A 22,734-nucleotide genomic window follows, 5' to 3' on the forward strand; every position below is an offset into this window, starting at 1 on the left:
AAGCCTTCGGCGTTCGCAGATCCAACTTACATCCGATGAAGATTGGGACAAGCATCCAAGACATCCCCTTGTCAAGTCTGAGCAAGACTGATTTGCTGAAACTCGAAGAGAAGACTGCAAACCCAGGTAACGAAGTAAAGCACCTATGAGAATGGAAAACCCCGTGTGCATCGTAAACCGACATCCGACAAGATAAGGAGAACCGCAAAAACAGGCAGATGCAATGCAGCCTGGTTTTTCACTGTCACCGTAGTATCCTTGAAGCAATCGGAGAAGGCGGGAGTCAGAGAAGAGAGAGGGTAACACCCACAGAATGAAGGGCCAGAGAAGCATGGTTCTGAGACGGTATATTCTGGGAGGTCGACTGTTGATAGTTTCGCGACCTGACGAAGTTGAAGTACGCAGCATCGTCTTTGGAGATTGTCGGATTCACCACGCCGAGGTAAATCGAGGATGATGCAGACTTCCATATGTAGAAGGTGGAGCAATCGTCGCAGCTGCGTCGTCGGGAGACTGGAGACCATAAGAACATCCAATCGATTCGAAGCCAACCAGAGAGATGATCATAGACTCCTCGGAAGTCGAACCTTGTGAGTGGTGGGTTGAATGTTTTGGTACGCCTGTCACAACAAAGTCGAAACAAGATTGGAATTCCGAAGCCTTCGCAGAACCAACGTCCGATGAGGATTGGGACAAACTCGCCATACGTCCCATTAGGTTTGAACAAGGCTGATTTGCTGACCTTCGAGGGGAAGACCGCAAACCCAGGCAAAGAAGTAAAGCACCGATGAGAACGGAGAACCCCGTGTGAATCGCAAACCAACATCCGACGAGTGAAGGAGAGAACCGCGAAAACAGCCAGATGTAATGAGGGCTCGATGTGATTGGAGAGACTTGCGAGAATCGTAAACCATTCATTTGACGAGGACTGGGACAGGTCCCGAAGGGTGTAAGTCTGAAGAAGATCCGAAAACCGCAAATTTCGATGTGATTTGAGAGCCTTGCCATGCGAATTGCAAACCGACCATCCGGCGGGAGTTGGGAATAGGCATTGTCCGTCCCTCGGTATGATTGAAGAGTCTCGTGAGACATCCATTCTGACGTCTGGCATCTTGAACTTTTGAAGGGAGAACTGGAAACCCAGGGCATATGTGATTGGAGAGGATAGCCTTGTGAGAATCGCAACCCAACCATTTGACAGGGATCGTGACAGTAAACCCAAGACATTGTCCAGACAAAACTGGTGTTGAACTTCGAGGAGAGGATCGCAAAACCTGACAAGGCAAATGGAGTATTTGATGGGGATAGGGAGGAGACATTCCAGAACCGACTGGCACGTTGAACTTTGAAAAGAAATTTGCATGAGCACCAAGAAGCCTTGTGTGAAACGCAAAGGCAGCATCCAACGGGAATCAAGACAAACCTCCACAAGGTCTCATTAGGGTCCGAGTTCGAACAAGAATAGTAGAGGAATCGCAAGCGCAGGCAGCACATTAAGCACCCGTGGAGAACCTTGTAGGAGTGAGAAAGCCAGATATTCGATCAGATTTGAGGGAATCGCAGACACAGGTCTAGGCATAGAAACCCCAAGTCAGGTCAAAGTGAGACTAGTGTTGAACTTCGAGGAGCGAACCGCAAACTCGGACAAGGCAGGAGAAAGACGCGCCAGATATCGTTCACAGACCTTAGAGCAGAGTGCAGAGACCAGATTGGAACTGTCTGGTCTTTGAAGTCCCCATGTCGAGGCAATGAGACTAGTTCGGTCGTTTTTATCGCGTTCGTCTGCTGGACTTGCACGATCGTCGAGTTGTTCGAAAAACTAGACTAAGTTGCCCAACAGCATCCACCGATTGAAGGTGAGAGGGACCAGGCCAGTTTTGAGAGATGATGGATCCTAGCAGGTCGATCGTTGAAATTTACGAGACCGGTGGGTTAACTTTTTCTTGAATCGTAGCCGGTGTGCACCAAGTCGGAGCCAAGTCAAAACAAGATTGGTGCATCGGATTTCGAGGAAAGCCTCGTGAAAATCGCAAATGCACTGGTGTCCGACAGGATTGGGAACGGACCCCAGGAAGTTCAATTCCAAACAAGACGTGTTAAATGAGGAGAGGCACCTGGTAAGAATCGAAAACCCAAGCAGAGGCATAGAGTACCCGACGCAAATTGAGACAAACCCAAGAGTCGCGAAAGTATACCAGCCATCATCCATAGACCTCGGATACCGTGGATGGAGACATCGCTAGTGAGAAAGGGGAAACAGAGAACGCTATGCCGTGTATAGCCCACAGACTTGAAGCGATCGCGTAGTCATAGACTGTCCAGATGTCACCTTCGAGAGCGTTTCCCAGATTTTGACCCGAATCCTCCGTCCATCCTGTAGGTGTCCTTCGTGTAGTTCTTCCAACGCAAATTGAGGGTGCTATATGTCGCATCGTCTCCGAAGGTCATCACATCGAGGAAGGATAGAGAAGAGAAGCTTCGAGAAACGGGCACGTCTTCCCGCGACAGCCAGATTGACAAAACCAGAGGAATTGCCTCGTAGTTATATGCTTGAGCGACTTTCGATGAATTTGACGTCCGATCAGAGCATGATCACCATGTCATAGAGGGAGAGGATCTGTCGGTGAAGGGAAGAAAGGGGCAAGGCTACTCGCGACCGCCAGATTAACCAAAACCCTCTTGATACGTGACTGCATCCATGCTTGGAGGACTTCCGATGGATACGACGACTCCCGAGGAGCGCAAAGTATTTGCGGTCAATGAAGAGGGAGAACGGAGAGGGGCAATGCCAAAAAGTGCGTTTGGCTAGGGTTCTTTTAAAGATCGGGTCACGTGTGCGCGAAGTCAAAGCTGTAGCCAGCCACCAGGCCACCGGGCCACACACAACACGAGGTGATCACAATGAGGCCAGAGATCCGAAACGGTAGCATTGCGAATTTCAAACGGACAAGGCGAAGATCTGATAGCAAGCTCCTGATGTGGACACTCACCGAATAGAAAGGACCTTTACAAGTAATAGAATCAACTTGGGATATTCGCGTTCGGAAGCAGATGCATAGCATAAACATATTGTGATGCTTAAGAAACAGGATCGTAAGAAGTCGTCATTCATGATCATGAAATCGTTCGTCCGAGAAAAACATTCATTCGTAAGGCATGTTTTCTGTAGCCTCTCCAAGGGATAGCCATACATTCGCTACATTCTCCGCGAATTCCTGTTCTTCGCGAGCGAAGCTCTTCACCGTTTGAGTGAGCAGCGTATTTTCCCGGTTGTGCAAGACTCCGCGGAGTTCGTGCCACATGCTGGAAAGTATGAGACTCAAGACGCCATGAAGCCTGAACAAAGAGCTTACCAGGCACGAATAAAGACTCTTCTGCTCAGTTGAGCCGCGATTGTTGCCTGGTCTTTCTCAATAACAGCAGCCAACTTGTCGACCTCGTCTTGCCATCCTTCCTTCTGGGCTGCCCTTATACCGTCCAACTTCAACGAGTTCATATCAATGCGTTTCTTCAGGCGTTCAACCTGATCGATCGAAAGTCGATCATGACGAAGGAACAAGTCGCGAGTAGCAATGTATAAGTCACGCTGACCCTGCTTTGATATTGAGAAGCAATTCAGAGGAAATAGGTGAGACTATTTACCTTGAGAGACTCCAGCGTTGTATCGAGCAGGCTTCGGGTCTGCAAGATAGTTAGACAACATATCTACTTCTCAGAGGATATCTCACTCTAATTTCCGACATTTCAGAATGTCGTTGTGTATGCGCCGCGACCTGTTCCAATCCGCTCCGAACGCCATTCGACAGTTCACAGTCGTCTCCTCTCCAACACTGTTCATTAACTTCAACGACCGCCCGGAGAGTATTTGTTAATCTGGCTAGATCTCCCTGATCGTCCAAGGGTGGTAAAGAGAAACCGGTAAATGATTGATGGAATGAATTCGACATAACGGACGGTGCGGAGCCGGGTAGTGATGCGATTGAGGATGTTGGAGAAAGAGGAGGCAAGGTAAAATGAGCGGAGAGGTAGGATCGTCGGAAGGCTGGAGGTGATCGTACCGCAGCAGCTTCACGTCTCTTTATTATTCGCTCCGCAAGAATACATATCCTTTGCCACTGTTCGATAAGTGGGTTGAGTCTAACTCGTATAGCACTAAAAAGTCTTGGTCAACTGGGTTTTGCGGGTGAACAAACTGTTCCGTACGTGAGCTTCTCTTCCAAATCACTCGGGATCGACATCTCTTCTACTCTATCAACGCGTTTGGAGGCTGATTCCTCGTCTAATGAAATTGGGGAATGTTTTCGCCACTCTTCGAATGACGGCTCAGTGAGAAAGACGGCCAATAAACCATCCTCTTTAATGACGGGGTGATTTCTGAGGGGAGGATATAAGAGACAAAGTGAATGAATAAAACGAAATAGACCAACATTACAAAGCTGAGAGCTCTGGAGAGGCCTCTCCTAATTTTCCTCTTCAATCAGTTGATGATCTAAACCAGGGATTTCAGACGCGTACTTTCTTTGTTCCAGAAATTGTTCGTCCGCTGGAATTTATGTAAGATAAGGATCGACGGATCAGAACGCAAACGCACCTCCTATCCGCTTTGGAGGAAGGGCAGGAAACAGGCGAAATGGGTAACGACGGGTCAGGCACTCCCAGAGAAAAACAAACTCTGAGTATCTCCGCGGTACCGATCCACCCCTCTGGTCACACGATAAGAAATATACAAAGAATGATATAGATTGAACTCACTTCAGTCGTTACTTCGTAGACCAAGTATCTGTTCAGAATAAAACCCTGGTGACCAAGAATGGTGACCTTGACCGTCTCTTGCTTCTTCCACCAATCTTTCGGCATTCCAGAGCCAGACAAGTTTGATGGAGCGCCATTAACGAAACCGCCGGCTGCGTTCCCAAAAACGCCGTTATTGCTTGGAGCAGAAGGAAAGCGTGGGTTTGTACTCCATGGATCGTCAGAGGAGTATGCGGGCGCCGGTGAGCGGATGCTATTCTGCCTGTAATTGGATGTGATAGGGTTGAAAGCTGACGTCGACTGCAGTTTGGCAAGGTCAAGCGTGGGCTCAGGCAAAGTGTTCTGAGTTGATAGCGAGGCAACCTGTTCAATACTGACATCTGCAATTAGGGATTAAGAGGCAAAAGACAAAGTTACTTGGATAAAGACAAACCTTTGCCTGCTTGCGCAAGTGCTACAAGAGCTAGCGCAACAAAGAACTCGAGTTTAGACACTCGTGGTTTTGAGCTAACCAAATTTACAATCTAGGCACGACGTGATAGATTAGTCTAGGTTAGGTGGCCAGCGAAGCAAACACAACGACTTACCTTGTCAACGGTAGCAGCTGGAAGAGATGAAGTCGCCAAGACTCGCGAAAGGGAGTTCACGGATGTTTCCCCGAGATTGCTTGGATCCACTGTAGCAAAAGCGCGGTGATATATCGACGGAACAGTGGCATCTGCTGCTTGCACGGTGGTCAACAACGGGTAATACTTCGCGTGGATGAAACATACCAATGACATTGCTGAATACCGAAGCAGACGTTTGGGGAATGGGTGTTGGTGTCGGGCTTGGTGCAGCGCTCCATGGGTCAAGTCCGTCATCATAGACGGAGTTGGCAAGCGGGTTCTCGTCGACAAAGCTCCCTCCAAAGCCGGTGGTTGACGTTGCGACGTATCTTTGAGCGGGGCGAGGTGCGTTGAACATGATAAGAATGAGCGACCCTAACACGCCGTCCAAGACTCACGTCCAACTCCCTTGAAGTTGGAGAGATGAAGGTCAATCACGTGGCTACGATATGTCCAGAAGAGGATCACGTGGTGCACGCGTTCTCGCCTTCGTCGCGATCTCTCATTGTCGTTAACTCATCGTTTCTTTCTCTCTCTTAAACACATAGATGGCTGACCTTCCAGCACTCCTCAAAGCCTCGCTCAACCCAGAAACTAGAAAGCAAGCTGAACAAAATCTCAATGCTTTGAGCACACACAATGGCTTTTTGACCCATCTCCTGAACCTCATCCTCGAACAAAGGGTGGATCGTGCAATCAGATTATCAGGGAGTGTCTATCTAAAGAATATTACAAAGTTGCGCTGGGATGAGGTGCGTCTGTGATGTTCCATTCAAATACACGGCCAATGGGAAATCGATGCAGGACATTCAACCCCTGGCCGAAGAGGACAAAGCTGCATTGAGAGCACAGCTAGTTCCTGCAATGCTTGCACTATCTAACCCCGCAGACAAGGCTATTCGCGCTCAAGTTGCAGAGTCAGTATCTCTTGTCGCTGAGCTAGACTTTCCCGCGAAATGGGAGGATCTCATCGATGTAAGTGTTACCAGTCTAGTGTCTTCCACTCTGCTGAGGTACTCGGCCGTGTAGCAATTGGTCTCATCTCTGTCAACTACCGACTACAATACGAACGTTGGAGTCCTTCAGACCGCTCATTCCATCTTCCGCCAGTGGCGCGCGCACGTCCGATCCGACGAGCTCTATACAGAGATTAACCTCGTTCTGACAAAGTTTATGACACCATTCCTGCAACTCTTTAGGCAAACTGCGCAGCTGCTTTTCGGCACAGCTCCCGCCGCGAATTACGCGCTCGTGGCGCAATCTATGGTTCTACTCATCGACCTCTTCTACGACTTCACTTGCCACGACTTACCACCCGCCATCGAGGATACGCACGAAGAATTCTTTGGGCCGACATCAGGTTGGTTTCAGGTGTTTTTAGGATGGGATCCAGCCGAGTTGCGGGGAGATCCTGATGACACCACTCCTTCCTTGCCATCACAAATCAAAGCAGGAATTCTCGAAATCGCAGAGCTCTTCATCAAGCTCTACCCCGACCAACTCCTTAAATCTCCAGCTGTCGAAACTTTTGTCAAAAACGTTTGGAACCTTGTCGGATCGAACAAGCTTCCAGGCGTGGCTGATGATGCCCTCGTCTCTCAATCTCTTCGCTTTATCTCGACTGCTATTCGCTCAGGATACTACAAAGCTCTCTTTTCGTCAACAGAGACCATCTCATCTCTAGTACAAGGTGTTGTTGTTCCCAATGTTGCCCTTCGGGAGCACGATGTAGAGCAATTTGAGGATGATCCCCTTGAGTTCATTCGACTTGACTTGGCCCAATCGAGCACGGGCTCAGACCTATCCACTCGTCGCCAGGCTGCGGCTGACGTTCTCCAAGCTCTAGTAGGGAGTGGGTATGAGACTGAGACAACCCAGATTGTGGGCCAGTGGATTTCCACCGGACTGAGCGAATACGAGGCGAACAAGGCCCAGAATTGGAAGGCGAAAGATAGCGCGGTCTATCTATTGACAGCAGTCGCTACTCGTGGATCAACTTCCCAACACGGAGTAACTTCAACTAATGCCCTCGTGGACGTGGTCAAGTTCTTTTCGGACCATGTCTTCCAAGACCTAAAAGCTGCGCCAGGGGCTGTTCACCCCATCCTGCAAGTCGACGCTATCCGATTTTTGTACACCTTCAGGAACCAGCTCACAAAACCCCAACTCCTCTCTGTCCTTCCCTTGCTATCTCAACGCCTTGAGTCAGAAAACTACGTCACCTACACATATGCTGCGATCACTATTGACCGTATCCTGTTCATCAAGCAGAACAATCAACTTTTGTACGTCTCTGCTTGATCTTGTTCATCCATGGGTGCTGATGGGGGCTGTGAAAGGTTTGGACAAGCAGACATACAAGAGTCAGCCCCCCACCTAGTACATGCGCTATTGACTAAAATCGAGGCCGCCGGCACGCCGGAGAAGGTTGCGGAGAACGATCATCTAATGAAATGTACGTCATTATGGACATTGTTTTCCGTCGAAGCTTATGAAATTGTAGGTGTGATGAGGGTTATCGTGACTGCACGGCAAGGGCTCACGTCTGTCTACGAGTTGACATTGAGTCGTCTGGTCGGGATCCTCGGCCGGATCTCCAAGAACCCGAGTAACCCCCACTTTGATCAATACATCTTTGAAAGCATTTCTGGTCTTATGAGGTGGGCTAGCCTTTTTAGGTTCCAGGTTCGATTCTGAGCATTTCTCGTAGGTTTATCGTTGAAGGATCACCCACGACACTACCGAAATTCGAACAAACGCTCTTCACTCCATTTACAATGATCCTTCAACAAGACATTGATCGTGAGCTTACTCCATCTTTGCCTCAATTTTTTTTTTTCATTCTTGTTTCAGAATATATCCCCTACGTATTTCAAGTCCTCGCCCAAATGCTTGACCTCCATTCTACCCGTGAAGTTCCTCCCGAGTATCGAAACCTCCTCCCCTTCCTCTTCACCCCTGCAATATGGCAACAGAAAGGAAGTATCCCCGGCCTGGTCAAACTGCTCAAGACATTCCTCGGTCGAGATGCTACGCAGATGTTCGCGGCGGGACAGATTGCGTCTGTGTTGGCCGTCGTGCAGCAGCGGCTGATCCCATCGAAGGTCAACGATGCTTGGGGCTTCGAGTTGATCCAAAGCGTGGTTTTGAGCGTTAAACCGTTCGTGAAACTTCCACTCATTTTTTAAAGTGTACAGCAACGTTAATTGTTCCTCGTGTGCACAGGGAAAACCTGCAACAGTACATGAAACCGTTGGTAATGACTCTCTTAACACGGATGCAAACCAGCAAAACCGACAAATATACGTATCTGTTCGCTCGTTTCATACTCTTCACTATGGCCATCAATGTCACGGGCATGTCGCCTGACTATCTTATCACTACTATTGAGGAGATCCAGGCAAAGCAAGTTTGAATTCCTTTTCTTTTTTTCCTCTGCTCGCTTACAACTTCGTTTAGTTTGTGGCCAAACATCCTCTCGAACTTCGTTATACCTCAAGCGCCAAAGTTCCCCCACAAAGAACGTAAGTTGGCCGCCGTCGGCTTGACCCGTTTACTTTGCGACAGCAGATACATGATGCAACAACCCTCTGTCGCACACTGGTAGGATCCCCCTTATTGTTCTGATAACCCTTCACTGAATAACATCCAGGCCGAGCGCATATACTGCTCTGGGAAAACTCTTCAGCGAGCCACAGTACTTCAAGTCATCTGAATCCGAGGACCCTCACATAGGCATCACCGAGATTGACTTTGAGGAGCAAACTGCTGGATATCAGGCTGCTTATTCCCGCTTGGCGTCATCTGAAAAAGCCGAGGTAGATCCAGTTGCTTATGTCCAAAATCCAGCGCAATATCTGCAAGCGGGTCTCGTGGCGCTCTCGAAGACCTATGGGGAACAACAAGTGTCATCGCTCATTGCAGCTGCTGAGGGTGGGAGGATTGTGTGATCTCGTTTTTCAACAAATCGTCCTGCTAAGTAGTTACCAGCACCTACAGTCTCAAAAGACGATGAGGCCTACAACTGAGATGGAATGCAATGTGGTTCAATAAATAATGTGCTCTGATTCACGCACCCCATCCTTTCAATTCTCGAAGAAGAGAGAAGTAAATTTACAATATAGCCTACTCGCAATGGTATATTATAGGAATGCGTCCGTCCCCAAGTATGTATGATCGCGACTCTCGGGGTTTTTCCCTTAAACCTCATGTACCTTTTTCGCTGCAAAGTGAAGGGTCCAGGTCGACAACAGGCGCTTGCTGTTCACCTGCTCACCCGTCAAACTGTACGAGGCGGAATGAGAATCGGGCTGCACAAAGGATGGGTGGATAAAGATTACTCACCCTGGCGTGCCATAGGTCAGTGGTGCAAGGTAGCCAAACATCAAGAACAGAATTAAGCTGAATACGATAAGAATAACGGGGCCCTTGACCCCTAGATCAGCATATTGTGATGGTCTAGCTCGTGTTTTGGGTCCGCGGATGGAGATGGGATAGTTGATCGTGTCGCTCAGAACGAAGTTCAATACGGAGCCAGCAACGAGAGCCGAGGCGAGGTGAGAGGGTAGATAGTGGTGAATGAAGAGCTGACGGCTCATCAAGAAGAAGGGGATGTAGTGTACTGCCCAGACCAACATGAAGAACCCAGTGTTGTTCCACAGGCGATTCCGCACAGCTAAAAAAAAGTAGACATTAGGGCAGAACTTTCAAACGTTAGAACGAGACTTACGGTCAGAGATAGGATCCATTCCACGGCGCCTTGCAATCAAGTCGGCTCCGAGAATTCCAATAAAGATGGCGATACCAACGACGCATGCCCACCAGCCTATCAAATTGCCGATGAGATAGATTTGCTTCTTATCGTCGTTCTCTGTCCAGAAGCTGATGCCCATGAGGAGGAATGGCCAGTTGATGGGATTACTGGCGTAAGGATGAGATGCTGTTAGGCCAGCATTGTGCTGCAGCATAAGCATTTGAAGTTCGCCAAACTTCCTAAAGAAGTTCATAGATTTGGGGATTTTAACAGCCGCATGTTCCGTTCTATCCGTAACTTCATCGCCATCTAAAAAAAATCTCGTTAAATTGTTCAAGAAAGAACCAAGCAGCTTATTTCATACCTTCGTCGGCGACGATTTCATCAACAAACCAAGTTGCTGTTTTTTCAGTTGGGTTCTTGTTGCCGTTAATCTCTTGTTGCTTGAATGCCCACTCTGGGAGTTGCTTGGAATGTGTCCACATTGAGACCTTGGTCGACATATGAATCAAGCGGAAGTGACCAGATTTGCTCTTCCATGCTTCGCCGTCGTGAGGATCGTTGGCAAGCACAACCTGGAAAAGTGTCTCGTTGTGCCTCGAATAGTCATCTTTGTCCCAGGTTGTAAATTCTTGGTTAGTTGGCATCAGAGGGGATGCAACGTCGTGGGTAATGAGGTGGGTCAGCGTGTTGACGTGGAGCAGCTGGATAACATCTTGATGACGGACGATACGGCCGCGGCCGGTCTCAGGCAAAGATTTCGTTGGGATAATTTGCCAGTGGTTGTTCGTATCGTTGTGTCCATATCCAGTCACTTGTTGCCCTGAAGACGAATATAGACGATAAGCAATGAATCTCCAGGTAGAGCAAAGGGGCACGCACCTTGACTACTAATTCGACCGTCATCATAGCTCAAAGGATACTTCTCTATGTGGGAGTGCAAGAAAACCTTGGTGTCTTTGTGTCTAATTGTGACGATGTCATAATAACGGATTTCTGGATAGAGGACTTAGAGACAATGCCAACACAAAGGGCGTGGGGAAGACTCACCGTGGCTGTTGAGAAGCATTTCATTGCCTGACAGAGTCTCCTGGAATGCAGGGCTCATGAAGGAATCACCAGGACCAGACGTTGTGAGGATCGAGAAGTGGATGTAGAAAAAGGAAAGGTAGACGATGAATGGCACGACAATGAACCCAATTGCTCTTGCAGCCAAATGCCTTGTAAAGTAATCCTGAAATTGTGGTCAAACCCTGCGGGTGCAAAAAAAACAGATAAATAAAAGCACACCATCGTGTGACCCTTCTTGATATCAAGCAGATCCCACAAGTCAATGATGACAGCAATTCCAATAGTGAAGACGGTAAGAATGCCATTGACTTTCGAGCCCCACGTACAAGCCATGAAGACACCCGTAAGGATAAGCCAAGCCCACCATTCCGAGGTATATTCCCTATCCTTTGATCAACGCGAAACCAAACTGAATAGCGAAAATGGACGTACCGATAACGCAATTTGCGGAAACGGATATATGAATAGATGGTGAGTGCAATGAAGAATATCAGCGTCGCGTCCAGAAGAATAAGCCGTGATTGAGCAATGTGCGCATTGTCTGTATTCGCCAAGTTAACAAGCCCATTCATCAAAAAGAAACGTAATCGAAGAAGAGAGCGCACCAAAAAGAACAAGAGAAGCCGAGAACGCAGCGATGACGGTGGAGTATCCGCTCTCCTTCATGATTGCGTAGATGAGGGGGATAGTAAGACTACCAAGTATAGCAGGAAGCGCGCGCATCCCAACAAACGGGACATGGTGGTCGGTATAGCTATCCCCAATATTGTCGAAGTGGAATTTCCCATCAAAGCCAACAAACCAGCCCGCCAAGCCAAAGAGTAATTTCGCAAAAGGAGGATGGACGTCGAAGTAGTATTCCCGAGTGATGTAGTATGCTGCGAATTTGCCAAAGTGGACTTCGTCGAAGCTGGAATAGGAATAGGAGGAGTTGTCAGAGGAGTGAGGAATAAAGGAGAATGTGTGTGTGGCGTACACGACTTGGTCTGGATGATTGATTTTGTAGAACCGTAGTGCGAAAGCGAGCGCAGTGAGGATCGCCACAACGATAGCACTCCCCCTCGTCCCCTCAAATAATAACTCTATAGCATTCCGGTTGTTCTATTCCACAAAAAGAAAAAAGTTCGAAAAGTTCGCGTCAACGCCGAGACAACTCTCAACACACACCGGATTCTGGAATACTTCAGCAGAATGTTCATCATCCTGCACTTGCTCATATTCCAAGTTGGCAGAAGAAGACGATTCAGCGTGGCCTGCTCTTTGTCGTAGACGCGGACTAGGTCTCCCGTGGCCTGCCATTACGGGAGGTGGGAGGATGAAAGAAATGGTTGTTTCAGCAGCAGTTCATTTGCCACGATTCAGTTACAACAATGCCTTATGTAAGCGATGTTGATAGCAAAAAACAATTCCTCTGCAGCAACTAAATTTCTCTGCATACCGCCCAAAAGTGATACATAGGAAGCAAAGAGAAAATTTAAGGAGAGTGAGCGTTGCCGCAGTTGTATGGTATAAGAGGTATTCCAAAAGGAAAAAAAAAGGTTCATAAGAGTGGGTCGATAGCATGGTACAATAAAGTAGAGGAGGAACATCAAGACGACAACGGCAACACAAAAAAAAAAGGAAAGCAAAAAGGAGGGAGGGGGGTGGGGGAAAGGAGACATCACTCTCGTGCAACCCAGTCATTACTTCGCGAGACCAGCTCAATCGAGTTATCTGTCGTCCAGAATAGACGCTCAGTCGCACTTCTACCACTCCAGCTCTTTTGATCACGGAGGATCATCGCCTATTGACATGGATCATCAACCATACATACATAGGAGAACATAAAAAGCAAACACACCTGTTGAGCACCAAAATTCCTTTGATCATGTGCAAAAAGTTCAACATTATCTTCCAACGCCTCCGAAAGGATCTGCAAATCCTGAAGGATGGATTGCATCGCACGCACAGCAGAGAGCGTCAAAATCTCCTTGCGGTTACGCACAGATCCACTACCATTATTCGGCGGCGGTAACGACCGCGATATCGTCTGAAGAACCGTGTGCAAAATCCGCTTCGTCTCGCCCATAATTTTCTGAGCTTGTGGGAAGTTGCGTCTTGATACAAGAACCAAGGCTCTCGTAATCATATCAGACGCGAGAAGCTCCATTCGCCGACGGACAATGACAGGGTCCGAGACGGTAGACGGAGGCCGGGGTGAGGAGGTTGACATAGGGAGGAGAGTGATGGTGAGGAGAACAGGGTGAGCTAACCGTGATACATGCTTGGAAGCACTAGGATCAAAGAACGATCCGTCAACCTCGACCACAGGCACTTCGTCAATCATCCGATCCATCATACCATCAGTAAAGTCCGCATCGTCGATAGCAAGCGCATCAAGACCCATACTCTGCACGAACTGATCCGTCGCATTCATCGCGCGTTCTTGGTTATTCCGCATCTGTGACATCTTCTGTGCATCCGTATTGTCGAGCTCGAGTTCAATAAGCATTTCCTTGCGTTCTCCATATCGAAGTTCGCCAATGTCCACATCGACATTCTGCCCATCAGAAGCCAGGATAGAAGACGGTCCTCCCGAAACCTTGCGTATCCTGAAGCGACGGCCATCGACGATTTTCATGTGGAGCTTCATGTTGAGGAGCCCAATGGACATCATCCCACCAACACAGCCCGCGACACAATCCCTAAGATCATACCAGTCCTTGACGAATGTATACGTTCCGCTCGTGTGATTGGACATGAGCCACAGCGAAGCGGGGTCATGTGACCGCCCGTAGCCAAAGGAGTGGATAGGGACGTTGGCAGCCTCTGCGCGAGCAAGAACCAGGTCCATTTGTGCGCGACGCGTGCTGTCCGAGGCGTCGCTGACCAAAATCATGCCCGAAATCGGGTTACGAGCCTTTCTCTGCAGAACGACATCCAGACCTGCAGAAACATCAGCGAAAAACGTTGCAAGCTTACATTCCAGTCAACGCACCATGGTTAACAGCCGTCACAACATCCGTCTTCTCGTCTTTTGAACCCCTAACCAAAAACTCATCCTGATTCTCCTCCAACCGGAGTCCAAGCTCATCAATAAACTTGTCAAGCCGCTGACGGCTCTGTGCCTTGCCAAGGTTCAAGAAAGGAGTCTTCCTCACTCGACCTGCATTACCGACTTCGAAAGTCACAAGACTCAGCCGATCTTTCTTGGCGAGGGAGGCTACAAGGAAATCAAGCGTTGTTTTGATCACTCGAATTTTGAGTTGAGCCGTGCTTGGCACCGCAGAGGGAGGTGGGAGGGATATTATTAGTATCAAATCCACAGGTGGATGCGGGAGTGGTGTGAGTGAGTTGGACGGCCCACTGGATGTGTACGGTGACACCAGATTAGTTGACGATTCGTATGAGCTCAACTCGTCGTCTTCGCCTAGGGTAGTGAGTTTGTTGTTGTAAATCTGAGTTCGGGAAGGCATCATTGAGCCGTGCGAAGTGGAGGAGGAGAGCGTCGATCTTGAAGACCCATTGAGCAAACTATCCACAGTACTAACCGTCGTTTGGGTACTGCCGCTCAACATTCTCATTGCCTTGGCGCTCCCTCCAAACTCCTCCATGTCCAAAGGTCGTTGTGGCTGTTGTGCTGGAGGAGGAATACCATTTTGCATCTGAAACATGTTGACCAAGGCTTGAATATTGGTCTTCCATGACTCCAATGAAGATCGTTCTTTGAAGATAAGAATAAACGAGGCAAGCTCGTCCTCCATGTCGATGGTGAGGCTCATTTCTCCAGCGGCGGAAGTAGCAGTGACATTTTTGATATGTCGAACGTAAATGCGTCCCTTGAGGCGCAAAACACCTTTCGATTGGCCACTTGATGCCATTGAGCCTACATCACTCAGACCAGACGCATTGGAGAGGAGACGACCTAGTCCGCGTTTCTTCTCTTCAGAAACACAGATAATGGCCTCTTTAAACAAATAAACGTAAAACTCCCGTATGGCAGAGTCTCGCCGGACCGACAGCAAATCGTACATTTGGAGAGGACCAAGGTCCGAAAGTGGGTGGCCTTTCCAGTCTATGATGCGATTTCGAAGGTCTTCTGTAATTGAGCTGAACGGCGAATTCTCTTCAGAATGGATGAGAGTGTTGGGGGGGAAATAGGATTGTTGTGAATCATGACTTTGAGAGCCACCCAATTGATTGGTATCGTGAGATGGGGCCAATTGGTGATTTTGATAGTCGCGAGGAGAGGAATCTTGGCGATGTCGGGGAATGCTATCTGGGCGCGGGCTAGAGTGTCCAGAGTTGGTTTGTCGCACGTGGCTTGATTGTCCATTTCTAGAACTGAAGTTATCGGGCAGTACAGGGCCAGGAACGGTGTTGGCAGCACGTTTCCCGGGTAGCTCGATGACGATAATGCAGGTTAAAGGTTGGCTGACGTCGGTCGTCCGAGTTAGCGACGAAAACTCTGGACGAACTTGGATTGAAGGAGTGACAATGTATTGAGAGTGATCATTTTGGGGTGTAGATTTTACTGAACCAGTGTGGTCCAAGGGATCGTCTTCGTTAGGATCGTAAGGACTGGGAGCAGGTTGGCGAGCACGACTGGTGGGTGTATCGCGTCCTGGGTACATTGGGGCGGCTCGACTGTCACCCATCCCCGTAAGCGCAGCAAGTTCTGATCGGCGATCTGTATAAGAAACCCATGACAGAGATAAGGACGAGGTGACGCACTATTTGATTTCCCTCCATCTCCATCGCCGACCTTCATGGGCCGCCTGCATACACCGCAGACACCGAGATTGGATTTGCGAGGAAGCGCGCGCCCTTGGCTGGGGGGTGGGCCATAAACAGCGGTGAAGCATGCCTACGCGATGTAAAAATCAGATGATTTTCAGTGCAGGGGAGTGTTGTACTAACCTCATGCAAAGCGTGGCCACACTCTGGGACTATGTGTGGCTTCTCACCTGGAAGACGGAAGCTGAAGCTCAAAGGTTCGAGGCAGACAGGACATTCGTCGTCGTCGTCGAGGACGCTGTGACTAGAAACGACGGGGATGGGAGGCATGTGTAGGGAAGAGTAAGGGTGAGAGGGGTGATTGTCGCTGGAGGAAGTTGTAGTAGAAGCAGCGGAATGGATAGAGACAGCCCTGGTTCGCTTGCGGAAGAGGGAGGGAAGTTTGAAGGGTGAAGGAGATGTGGGTGGCTTTGGGGCGGTGCGAGGAGTAATGTAAGTAGGGGTGAGAGGGGGTTGATGAGAGTGAACTGAGGGACTGGGTGAGTCGCGCTGAGATTTCATGAACAAGCGCTTTCCATCAATTTGACAGATGAAGAGCTGAGTTATTTCTTCTCATCAAATTCTGCCATTTTCGACTTTTCTTGGCTTCATTGTTCTCCTAGCACTACAATTTGTGAAAACTCTACAGGGCCATCTCGTATTCGCCTCTCTTCGAATTCAACTAGCCTGATGTCGATCATTTCACCATCTCATGCACGCGACCTTCCTCTCCATTTCGATCACCCAATCCTGCTGACATCGATTTGTAAGTCAGACCAAGCTATATAAGAAGTCGAAGCTGAACGCCTCCTGCAGTACAATGTCGCCTTGGAAATCCCCCCTCGAAGGCTACCAAAACGCGGAGCCCCTCCCAACAACTGTAAATAGCGACGGAAAATCCCTATACAATCCGCCAGGAACAAAGTCTCCATCCTACGACGAATTTCCAAAGCCAATTGATTCGTCAAATAATGGTTTTGATTTCCACAGTAAGTTCATCCCATCGACGGGTGAGCCCGAGTTGGGACCTGAAAGAGATGTCGCGCTCAATGCTCATCATTTCGGTGTCTACATTCAGTATACTATATGCAAACCGTGCCATCAGAGGCGATCTTCGCGAGGGAGTTGCACGAACGAGTCAGGAGGGAGTTCCCCGAGGTGAGCACATACGAAATCTTTGGCCCAACGAGGGTGTACTGATTGCACATGTTCGTTCGAAGCTTCGAATCTACAAGTTCTGGGATAGGCCTGTTGGTTAGTACCGCCGAAAAACACCCGAAATAGCCGGCTGAGCTGTCCCCTCTACAGGGCCACACCCCACAGCGATGTTTGAAGTAAACACGTTCACCCCCCACCAAACTGGGGCGTTCTTTTCGTGGTTGACGGTCAACCGCGGACCATGCTCGTGAGTAGTGCTTCGGTGATCTTCGCAGCATGCGCGTGGCTTCTGGAAGAAAAATTCGAATCCTGATTTTTTTTTTCTGCACTGAATAGGGTTCTTATCCACCCGAATACGAACGACGCGTATAAGGATCATACAGAGCTCATGTCCTGGATGGGAAGGCCCTGGCCGTTGAATGCGGAAATGTTGAAGGGTCACTGAGGGAGAAGGAGTGATTAGGCAAGGATGGAAACTCAAGGAAACTGACGGCAAAGGCAACGTTTGTAATATAACATCATACGACCGCATCTGTCTAACAGTATCTAGGATTTTTGGGTGTTACGAGATATCTGCATAACCAACGTAAGATCATTTACGACGCACCATGCACATGTTAGTATCAAACTCAAATGAATAAATAAAGCGTCGCATCTTTATGTTTGCCAATTTTGAACACAAGTCCAAGGGCTCCCCATATCAGGAGGTAGATAGATAGATATATTGTATTTCTCATTTTTCTGCAGTCACCAGCCTGTAACAACTCTATCTAATTTATTGTATGACTATTCAGCAGCCCCCTGGTGCTTCTTTGTTGGAGATTCATCCCTTGTTGTGGATGTGAAGGATGCCGCTGATACGCTCAATAGGCCACATTTGCATGACTGTCTGTCCTTGTATTGCTGTGTTCCTCTTATATCTATATGGACTGTCTCATTTCCATCTCCCTCTCCTTCAGTGTCACTACTGTCACCTTCTTCTTCCTCTATAATCACAGCTATACCCTCACTATCCAAAATGTTGTGGCTTTTTTCTTTTTTTTCTTTTCGAGTCAGATTTAAGCCATTTGGGTAGACTTGAGCCAGTCCCTTTGAGTAAATTGAAGACAGTCATTCAATTGATTACCGTACAAGGGGGTGGCGGAATGTGGATCACCTTGCTTGTCAAGGTCTCCCAAGGTCATAAATACCAAACAGGTACAAACAAACTACCCAGGGGCCATGAGGGTCTTTTCTTGCATATCGCGCACGCGAGCGGGCAAGCATGAACAAACAAACTTTCTACGGGCCATGGGGCTCTTTTCTTGCATATGGTGCACACAAGCAAGCAAACCGGTGCAAACAACTGGTCTTTTCAAAACATGATATTGTCGTCTCTTTCTTAGCGCCAGCTCCAATGTTTATATACATAACTATGTAGCGCTATAGCTCTTGAACACTGTTTCCTTTGTTACGAAAAAAAAGTCGCATCGTATTGGTGCAAAGCAGTGTATTTGTCAGCAAGCAAGGTGCCTGCTGCCGCTGCTAAGTGTCAGCCTCTAGTTTTAGATATACAGTCGCATTACAAATTAAGGTGCCCTCAGTCTACCCCCCCTACCCCCTACCCCCCAAAAAAGGAAACTTCCAAGTTCCTATGTCAAAAACATACTCAAGTAGGTATGTAGTATGTTACATTTTTGGATCCGTTACTATGTGCGACGACGCTTCACCCCCATAGTATCCATACAAGTTGATATGCCACTGCAGATTTGCTTGACTGCCTGTTCCAACAGGAATCTCTTCCTCACATTCTGGGCAATGAAGCTTGGTGTCGCTCGTAAACCCCGATGCTTGTCTGTAATACAGTATTGCATTAAAATATATATCTAAAATAGGGACTTACTTCTTCTTTGCCATACTTTTTGCGAACCTGAGTGGTGTTATAAAAAAGTTCATTGACTTTTTTTTGGCTCTCAGTCAAAATTTTGGACAGTAAATACATAGATTAAGTGTTTGCCATGCATCTGAACTTCCCAACTTCTTTGAGGAGCACGATTTGGCTTATTGGCAGGACTTTTGCAAAGTAGATCACAAAAAATATTTCAACCCCCAAGCGGAGCCCCCCCCCTAACCCTATATCTGGGATCCATGTTCCGCCACCCCCTTGTTACTGTAGGGACTGGAAGATTTGATGTACAGTGCAGATATTTCCCATGATTTATGGGACCCTTGCCATGGGTATGGGTTTGGTGAGGGTTGGTAAAATCCAACCTGTCCCCTACCCACAACCTGTGTGGGTTGTCAAACCTGTGACAATCCCCAGGACCAGGTCTGTATCAGGGGGCAAAGTTCCAGAGACAGGGAGGGTGTAATCATGCAGCCTCCTACCCAGCCGTCGTTCCGGGGTTTACAAAAAAAACAAGCTACATTTCTAGATATTTATTTGACCTGCAAAATATAAAGTTTAGATTATAAATACAATCATTGATCCAATCATTTATTTTAAAGAATGCAACTCTTATTTTTTTGAACCCCTCTACGATGGCTGGCATTTTACAAATGTAAACAATCAGCCACCATGGGCTAGGGTCCCGTTTGCACTTCCTCTTTGAGACTTGTCATTTGTGATATCCCAATTAGGAAGTCACTTCCTGTTATCTGATCAATGTCAGATGGCCCAACCCTCCTCAGCATGTCTAGCTGCCCTTGCTGCAGTTTCTTCTCTGCCGTCGCCATCTTGGCGGTGATTGTGATAGCCTGTATCCCCACTTTTCCGAGAGTATCTACATTCTGCCTTCCAAGGATGTTTAGTGGTGTGATAACGATCTGGACTGCCTCTGGAATGAAGAGGAGTAGTGCTTGGAAGTCCAGTTTCTTGCCTTTTTGGTCAGTTTTGCTGCTCGCACGTTGCCATTAAAATTCCCCAATGAATCTGGGGCACCAGAAAAGGAAATTTTTCCAGTCTTAGACCAGAAAAAAGACCAGACTGACCCTGAAATTTTGTGTTTGCAAACCCCAATTGTAGCAATGAATTTTTATGGCAATGTTCTAGCTCAAAAAAAGGGTTGAAAAACCAAAAAACCAGATTTCCAAGCACTAAAGAGGAGTGGCATCCAGAAAGTCAGGCTCTTCCCAGAGCCTGTTGCCAAGATGGAAACAATGTCATTGTCGTTCTTGAGGAGGGCTTGTACCACACGGATCTGCCATAGACAGGGACAGTATCTGAAGCACTCTTCAACCTTATCTTGGATACAGCTCAGAAGGAGTGTTTGCAAGCTAGTGGTGTCATGCATTTGTGTAGCATTGAGGATGTCTGAGGCGAGGTAATTAGTACTGTCCAATCACGACTGTGTCCTGGGTCAACATGACTTTTCACACTGCCACAAGAAAATTTAAATATATTCCCTGTCCAGATTTCTGAAAGTGGTCCTGTCGCCATGGTGGCTGATTGTTTACACTTGTAAAGTGCCAGCCATCGTAGAGGGGTACAAAAAAATAAGAGTTGCAGTGATTTAAGAAAATGATTGGATCAATGATTGTATTTGTAATTTAAACCTTATATTTTACATATCTTGGATGTAGCTTGTTTTTTTTGTAAACCCTGGAACAACGGCTGGGTAGGAGGCTGGTAATCATGCCTAGTGTTCACAGGTCTGGTTCAGTCCAGTTTTTGCCCCAAAAAAGGCAACCACAGACCACAACTGGTCTAGGACCAACTCAGATATTGAGGGAACCAAACTGGACAACCTAGGACTGGTCTTTTGCAGTCCATGGACCGCGTTCAAACCAATTCAGACCGGTTTTTTTTGCATAAAATTTGTCGTACCAATATAAACCATTTGTATCTCAATTATTATTACTCTAAAAAATAAACTGGTTATATAACATAGTAAAACATATAAATACCCATCATTCCACCAATTCCTAAGAAATGTAATGAAGGTTTGACAAAGCTATGACTGAAACTGAATTACATCTCCTAAAGACTCGGGCAAAATGTAATGTGGCAACTGTAAATTATTTGATGCATACCATATATTGATAGATGGTGAGTATATTTTCATACTTAAAATGTCAATATCCAAAAATTAAATCAAGCAAAATGATGAAAGTTTGAGTGAGTTAGAATTAAAGTCATTCTGGTACAAGTTGCACAAACAACTATTTGTGCCAAAATGGATTTGGTTATACTGTACGTAATCAGGTACCCGGTCACCCTGGGAAGCCGGCCATTGATTTTCTACACAGTTGAGACATAGACAATTAGCAACAAAATTTGTATTTCTAGGTAGCACTGGACATTACTTACACTACTGCACTGTTAAATCTTGAGAACAGCGAAGTGCGAAAGGGAGAAAGCTTGTGGAAGGGTAGTCGGTCAGCCATCAGGGTCCGTTTCTTAAAATAGAACAGGTTGCAGCAAGATATCTCTTGCACTGGGGCGACGAAACTTATACCAATCGTAAAACAAAAGTACTGAGTTCATTTATATCCTTTTAAATTATAAATTCATTTGAGTACAAAGCAACAGGGTGTATTAGCCTGAAGATATTCGGTATATATACCATACTATTAGAAAATATTTTAGGTTTTGGAGCATGAGCCAGATTTCTTGCACCCAGTTCACCAAACTTAAGCGGACACAATTTTTTTCTGTCAGAAAGTTTTTTCTGATGATGCTGCATCATATTGGGTATCTTTTAGATTTTTTTTCAATTCCTATCTCCCAGCCGGTTGCCATTTCGGCGTCAAGGACCCAAAATGCGAACATGTGAAATAGTGATTTTATAAATTTAGGAACTATAAAAATCTCATATTCAAAGGTGAGAAGAATTTTTTATGGAACTTCCTTTGAAACCTCCAAAAGATTTTGTGTAAATTGGAATAGAACTGACTGAGTTACAGATGGATGATTCTTGAGCACCTCGAAATGGTGTATTTCCTATTACGGGCAGTGATCCTGAAACGTAATGAACCGAACAGAGCCAATACAAATTTGTATTAGTTCAAGGTGGCCGAGTACCCGATAGGCTGGCCAGCTCTCGAGTCTCAATGGTAAAATATTCATAGAGAAATAATAAGACACCCAAAAATTCCCAAATTTTGCGTAGGTGGTTTTGATATCCAAGAAAGCGCATTCTCAAAATTTCAGGCATTTCTACGCAGTTATACACTGGTAATGAATAAAATGGTCTTAGGTGACCGAGTACCCGATTATGTACAGTATCTTTCTCAGTTCTTAACCATTTTTGATGAACCAAAAACCCAATTAAAGGTAATAAATGTGGTTACAAGGCTATGTAATGCACGTGACCGTTTAACCAGTTGCAACCAATTTAAACCAGTTTTTGAATGGTTTTAAAAGATTTTTCAAATGAGGCAACTGGCAACTGGACCAACCCCAAATTTGGGCAACTGCAACCGAAAAAAAGACTGGACCATGGTCCAGTTCAGTTCAGTCCACCAGGTTTTTTCAGTCCTATGGACTGGACCTTTAAACACTAATCATGCCAATGATTACTAAAGTTCCCATACTATCATATATAGGATGCTCTGGCTGAGAATATAACTTCTTAGTTATTCTGCCTTTTGGCTTAGATAATTCTTTGTGCATCCTAGGGACTGCTTACAACCTCAAGAGGCAGAAACAAGGAGGCC

At 47.0% G+C, this 22,734-nt stretch overlaps 7 protein-coding genes across 7 annotated transcripts; 2 read left to right on the plus strand and 5 right to left on the minus strand.

Moving 5' to 3' along the window:
• Positions 1–3,143: 3,143 nt before the first annotated feature.
• Positions 3,144–5,718, minus strand: LACBIDRAFT_305249 (uncharacterized protein; the record flags this gene model as incomplete). Its single annotated transcript, XM_001875072.1, has 12 exons — positions 3,144–3,303; positions 3,354–3,592; positions 3,643–3,681; positions 3,729–4,152; positions 4,204–4,374; positions 4,428–4,460; positions 4,516–4,543; positions 4,592–4,703; positions 4,753–5,132; positions 5,186–5,276; positions 5,340–5,473; positions 5,526–5,718. The coding sequence occupies 12 exons, from the start codon at positions 5,716–5,718 to the stop codon at positions 3,144–3,146; spliced, it is 2,004 nt and encodes a 667-aa protein (XP_001875107.1).
• A 190-nt stretch (positions 5,719–5,908) lies between these two features.
• LACBIDRAFT_244283 (uncharacterized protein) lies at positions 5,909–8,775 on the plus strand (the record flags this gene model as incomplete). Its single annotated transcript, XM_001874494.1, has 8 exons — positions 5,909–6,112; positions 6,165–6,335; positions 6,390–7,645; positions 7,700–7,815; positions 7,864–8,020; positions 8,071–8,162; positions 8,214–8,520; positions 8,586–8,775. The coding sequence occupies 8 exons, from the start codon at positions 5,909–5,911 to the stop codon at positions 8,773–8,775; spliced, it is 2,493 nt and encodes an 830-aa protein (XP_001874529.1).
• A 674-nt stretch (positions 8,776–9,449) lies between these two features.
• Positions 9,450–12,483, minus strand: LACBIDRAFT_292007 (glycosyltransferase family 39 protein; the record flags this gene model as incomplete). Its single annotated transcript, XM_001875073.1, has 10 exons — positions 9,450–9,644; positions 9,705–10,035; positions 10,090–10,422; positions 10,478–10,936; positions 10,996–11,109; positions 11,164–11,347; positions 11,404–11,566; positions 11,617–11,725; positions 11,790–12,285; positions 12,352–12,483. The coding sequence occupies 10 exons, from the start codon at positions 12,481–12,483 to the stop codon at positions 9,560–9,562; spliced, it is 2,406 nt and encodes an 801-aa protein (XP_001875108.1). The 3' UTR covers positions 9,450–9,559.
• Positions 12,484–12,542: 59 nt separating this feature from the next.
• On the minus strand, positions 12,543–12,728 carry LACBIDRAFT_305252 (uncharacterized protein; the record flags this gene model as incomplete). Its single annotated transcript, XM_001875074.1, has 1 exon — positions 12,543–12,728. One exon carries the CDS (start codon positions 12,726–12,728, stop codon positions 12,543–12,545), a length of 186 nt encoding a protein of 61 aa, XP_001875109.1.
• Positions 12,729–12,844: 116 nt separating this feature from the next.
• On the minus strand, positions 12,845–16,461 carry LACBIDRAFT_305253 (uncharacterized protein; the record flags this gene model as incomplete). The annotated part of the gene is made up of 5 exons (XM_001875075.1): positions 12,845–12,967; positions 13,025–14,109; positions 14,162–15,853; positions 15,898–16,030; positions 16,084–16,461. 5 exons carry the CDS (start codon positions 16,459–16,461, stop codon positions 12,845–12,847), a joined length of 3,411 nt encoding a protein of 1,136 aa, XP_001875110.1.
• A 96-nt stretch (positions 16,462–16,557) lies between these two features.
• LACBIDRAFT_188130 (uncharacterized protein) lies at positions 16,558–17,542 on the plus strand (the record flags this gene model as incomplete). Its single annotated transcript, XM_001874495.1, has 6 exons — positions 16,558–16,705; positions 16,756–16,928; positions 17,018–17,097; positions 17,160–17,193; positions 17,248–17,344; positions 17,434–17,542. The coding sequence occupies exons 2-6, from the start codon at positions 16,760–16,762 to the stop codon at positions 17,540–17,542; spliced, it is 489 nt and encodes a 162-aa protein (XP_001874530.1). The 5' UTR covers positions 16,558–16,705; positions 16,756–16,759.
• Positions 17,543–20,129: 2,587 nt separating this feature from the next.
• On the minus strand, positions 20,130–20,369 carry LACBIDRAFT_305256 (uncharacterized protein; the record flags this gene model as incomplete). Its single annotated transcript, XM_001875076.1, has 1 exon — positions 20,130–20,369. One exon carries the CDS (start codon positions 20,367–20,369, stop codon positions 20,130–20,132), a length of 240 nt encoding a protein of 79 aa, XP_001875111.1.
• Positions 20,370–22,734: the final 2,365 nt, after the last annotated feature.

Source organism: Laccaria bicolor, genomic scaffold (assembly GCF_000143565.1).
Source record: "Laccaria bicolor S238N-H82 LACBIscaffold_2 genomic scaffold, whole genome shotgun sequence".
NCBI classification, from domain to species: domain Eukaryota; kingdom Fungi; phylum Basidiomycota; class Agaricomycetes; order Agaricales; family Hydnangiaceae; genus Laccaria; species Laccaria bicolor.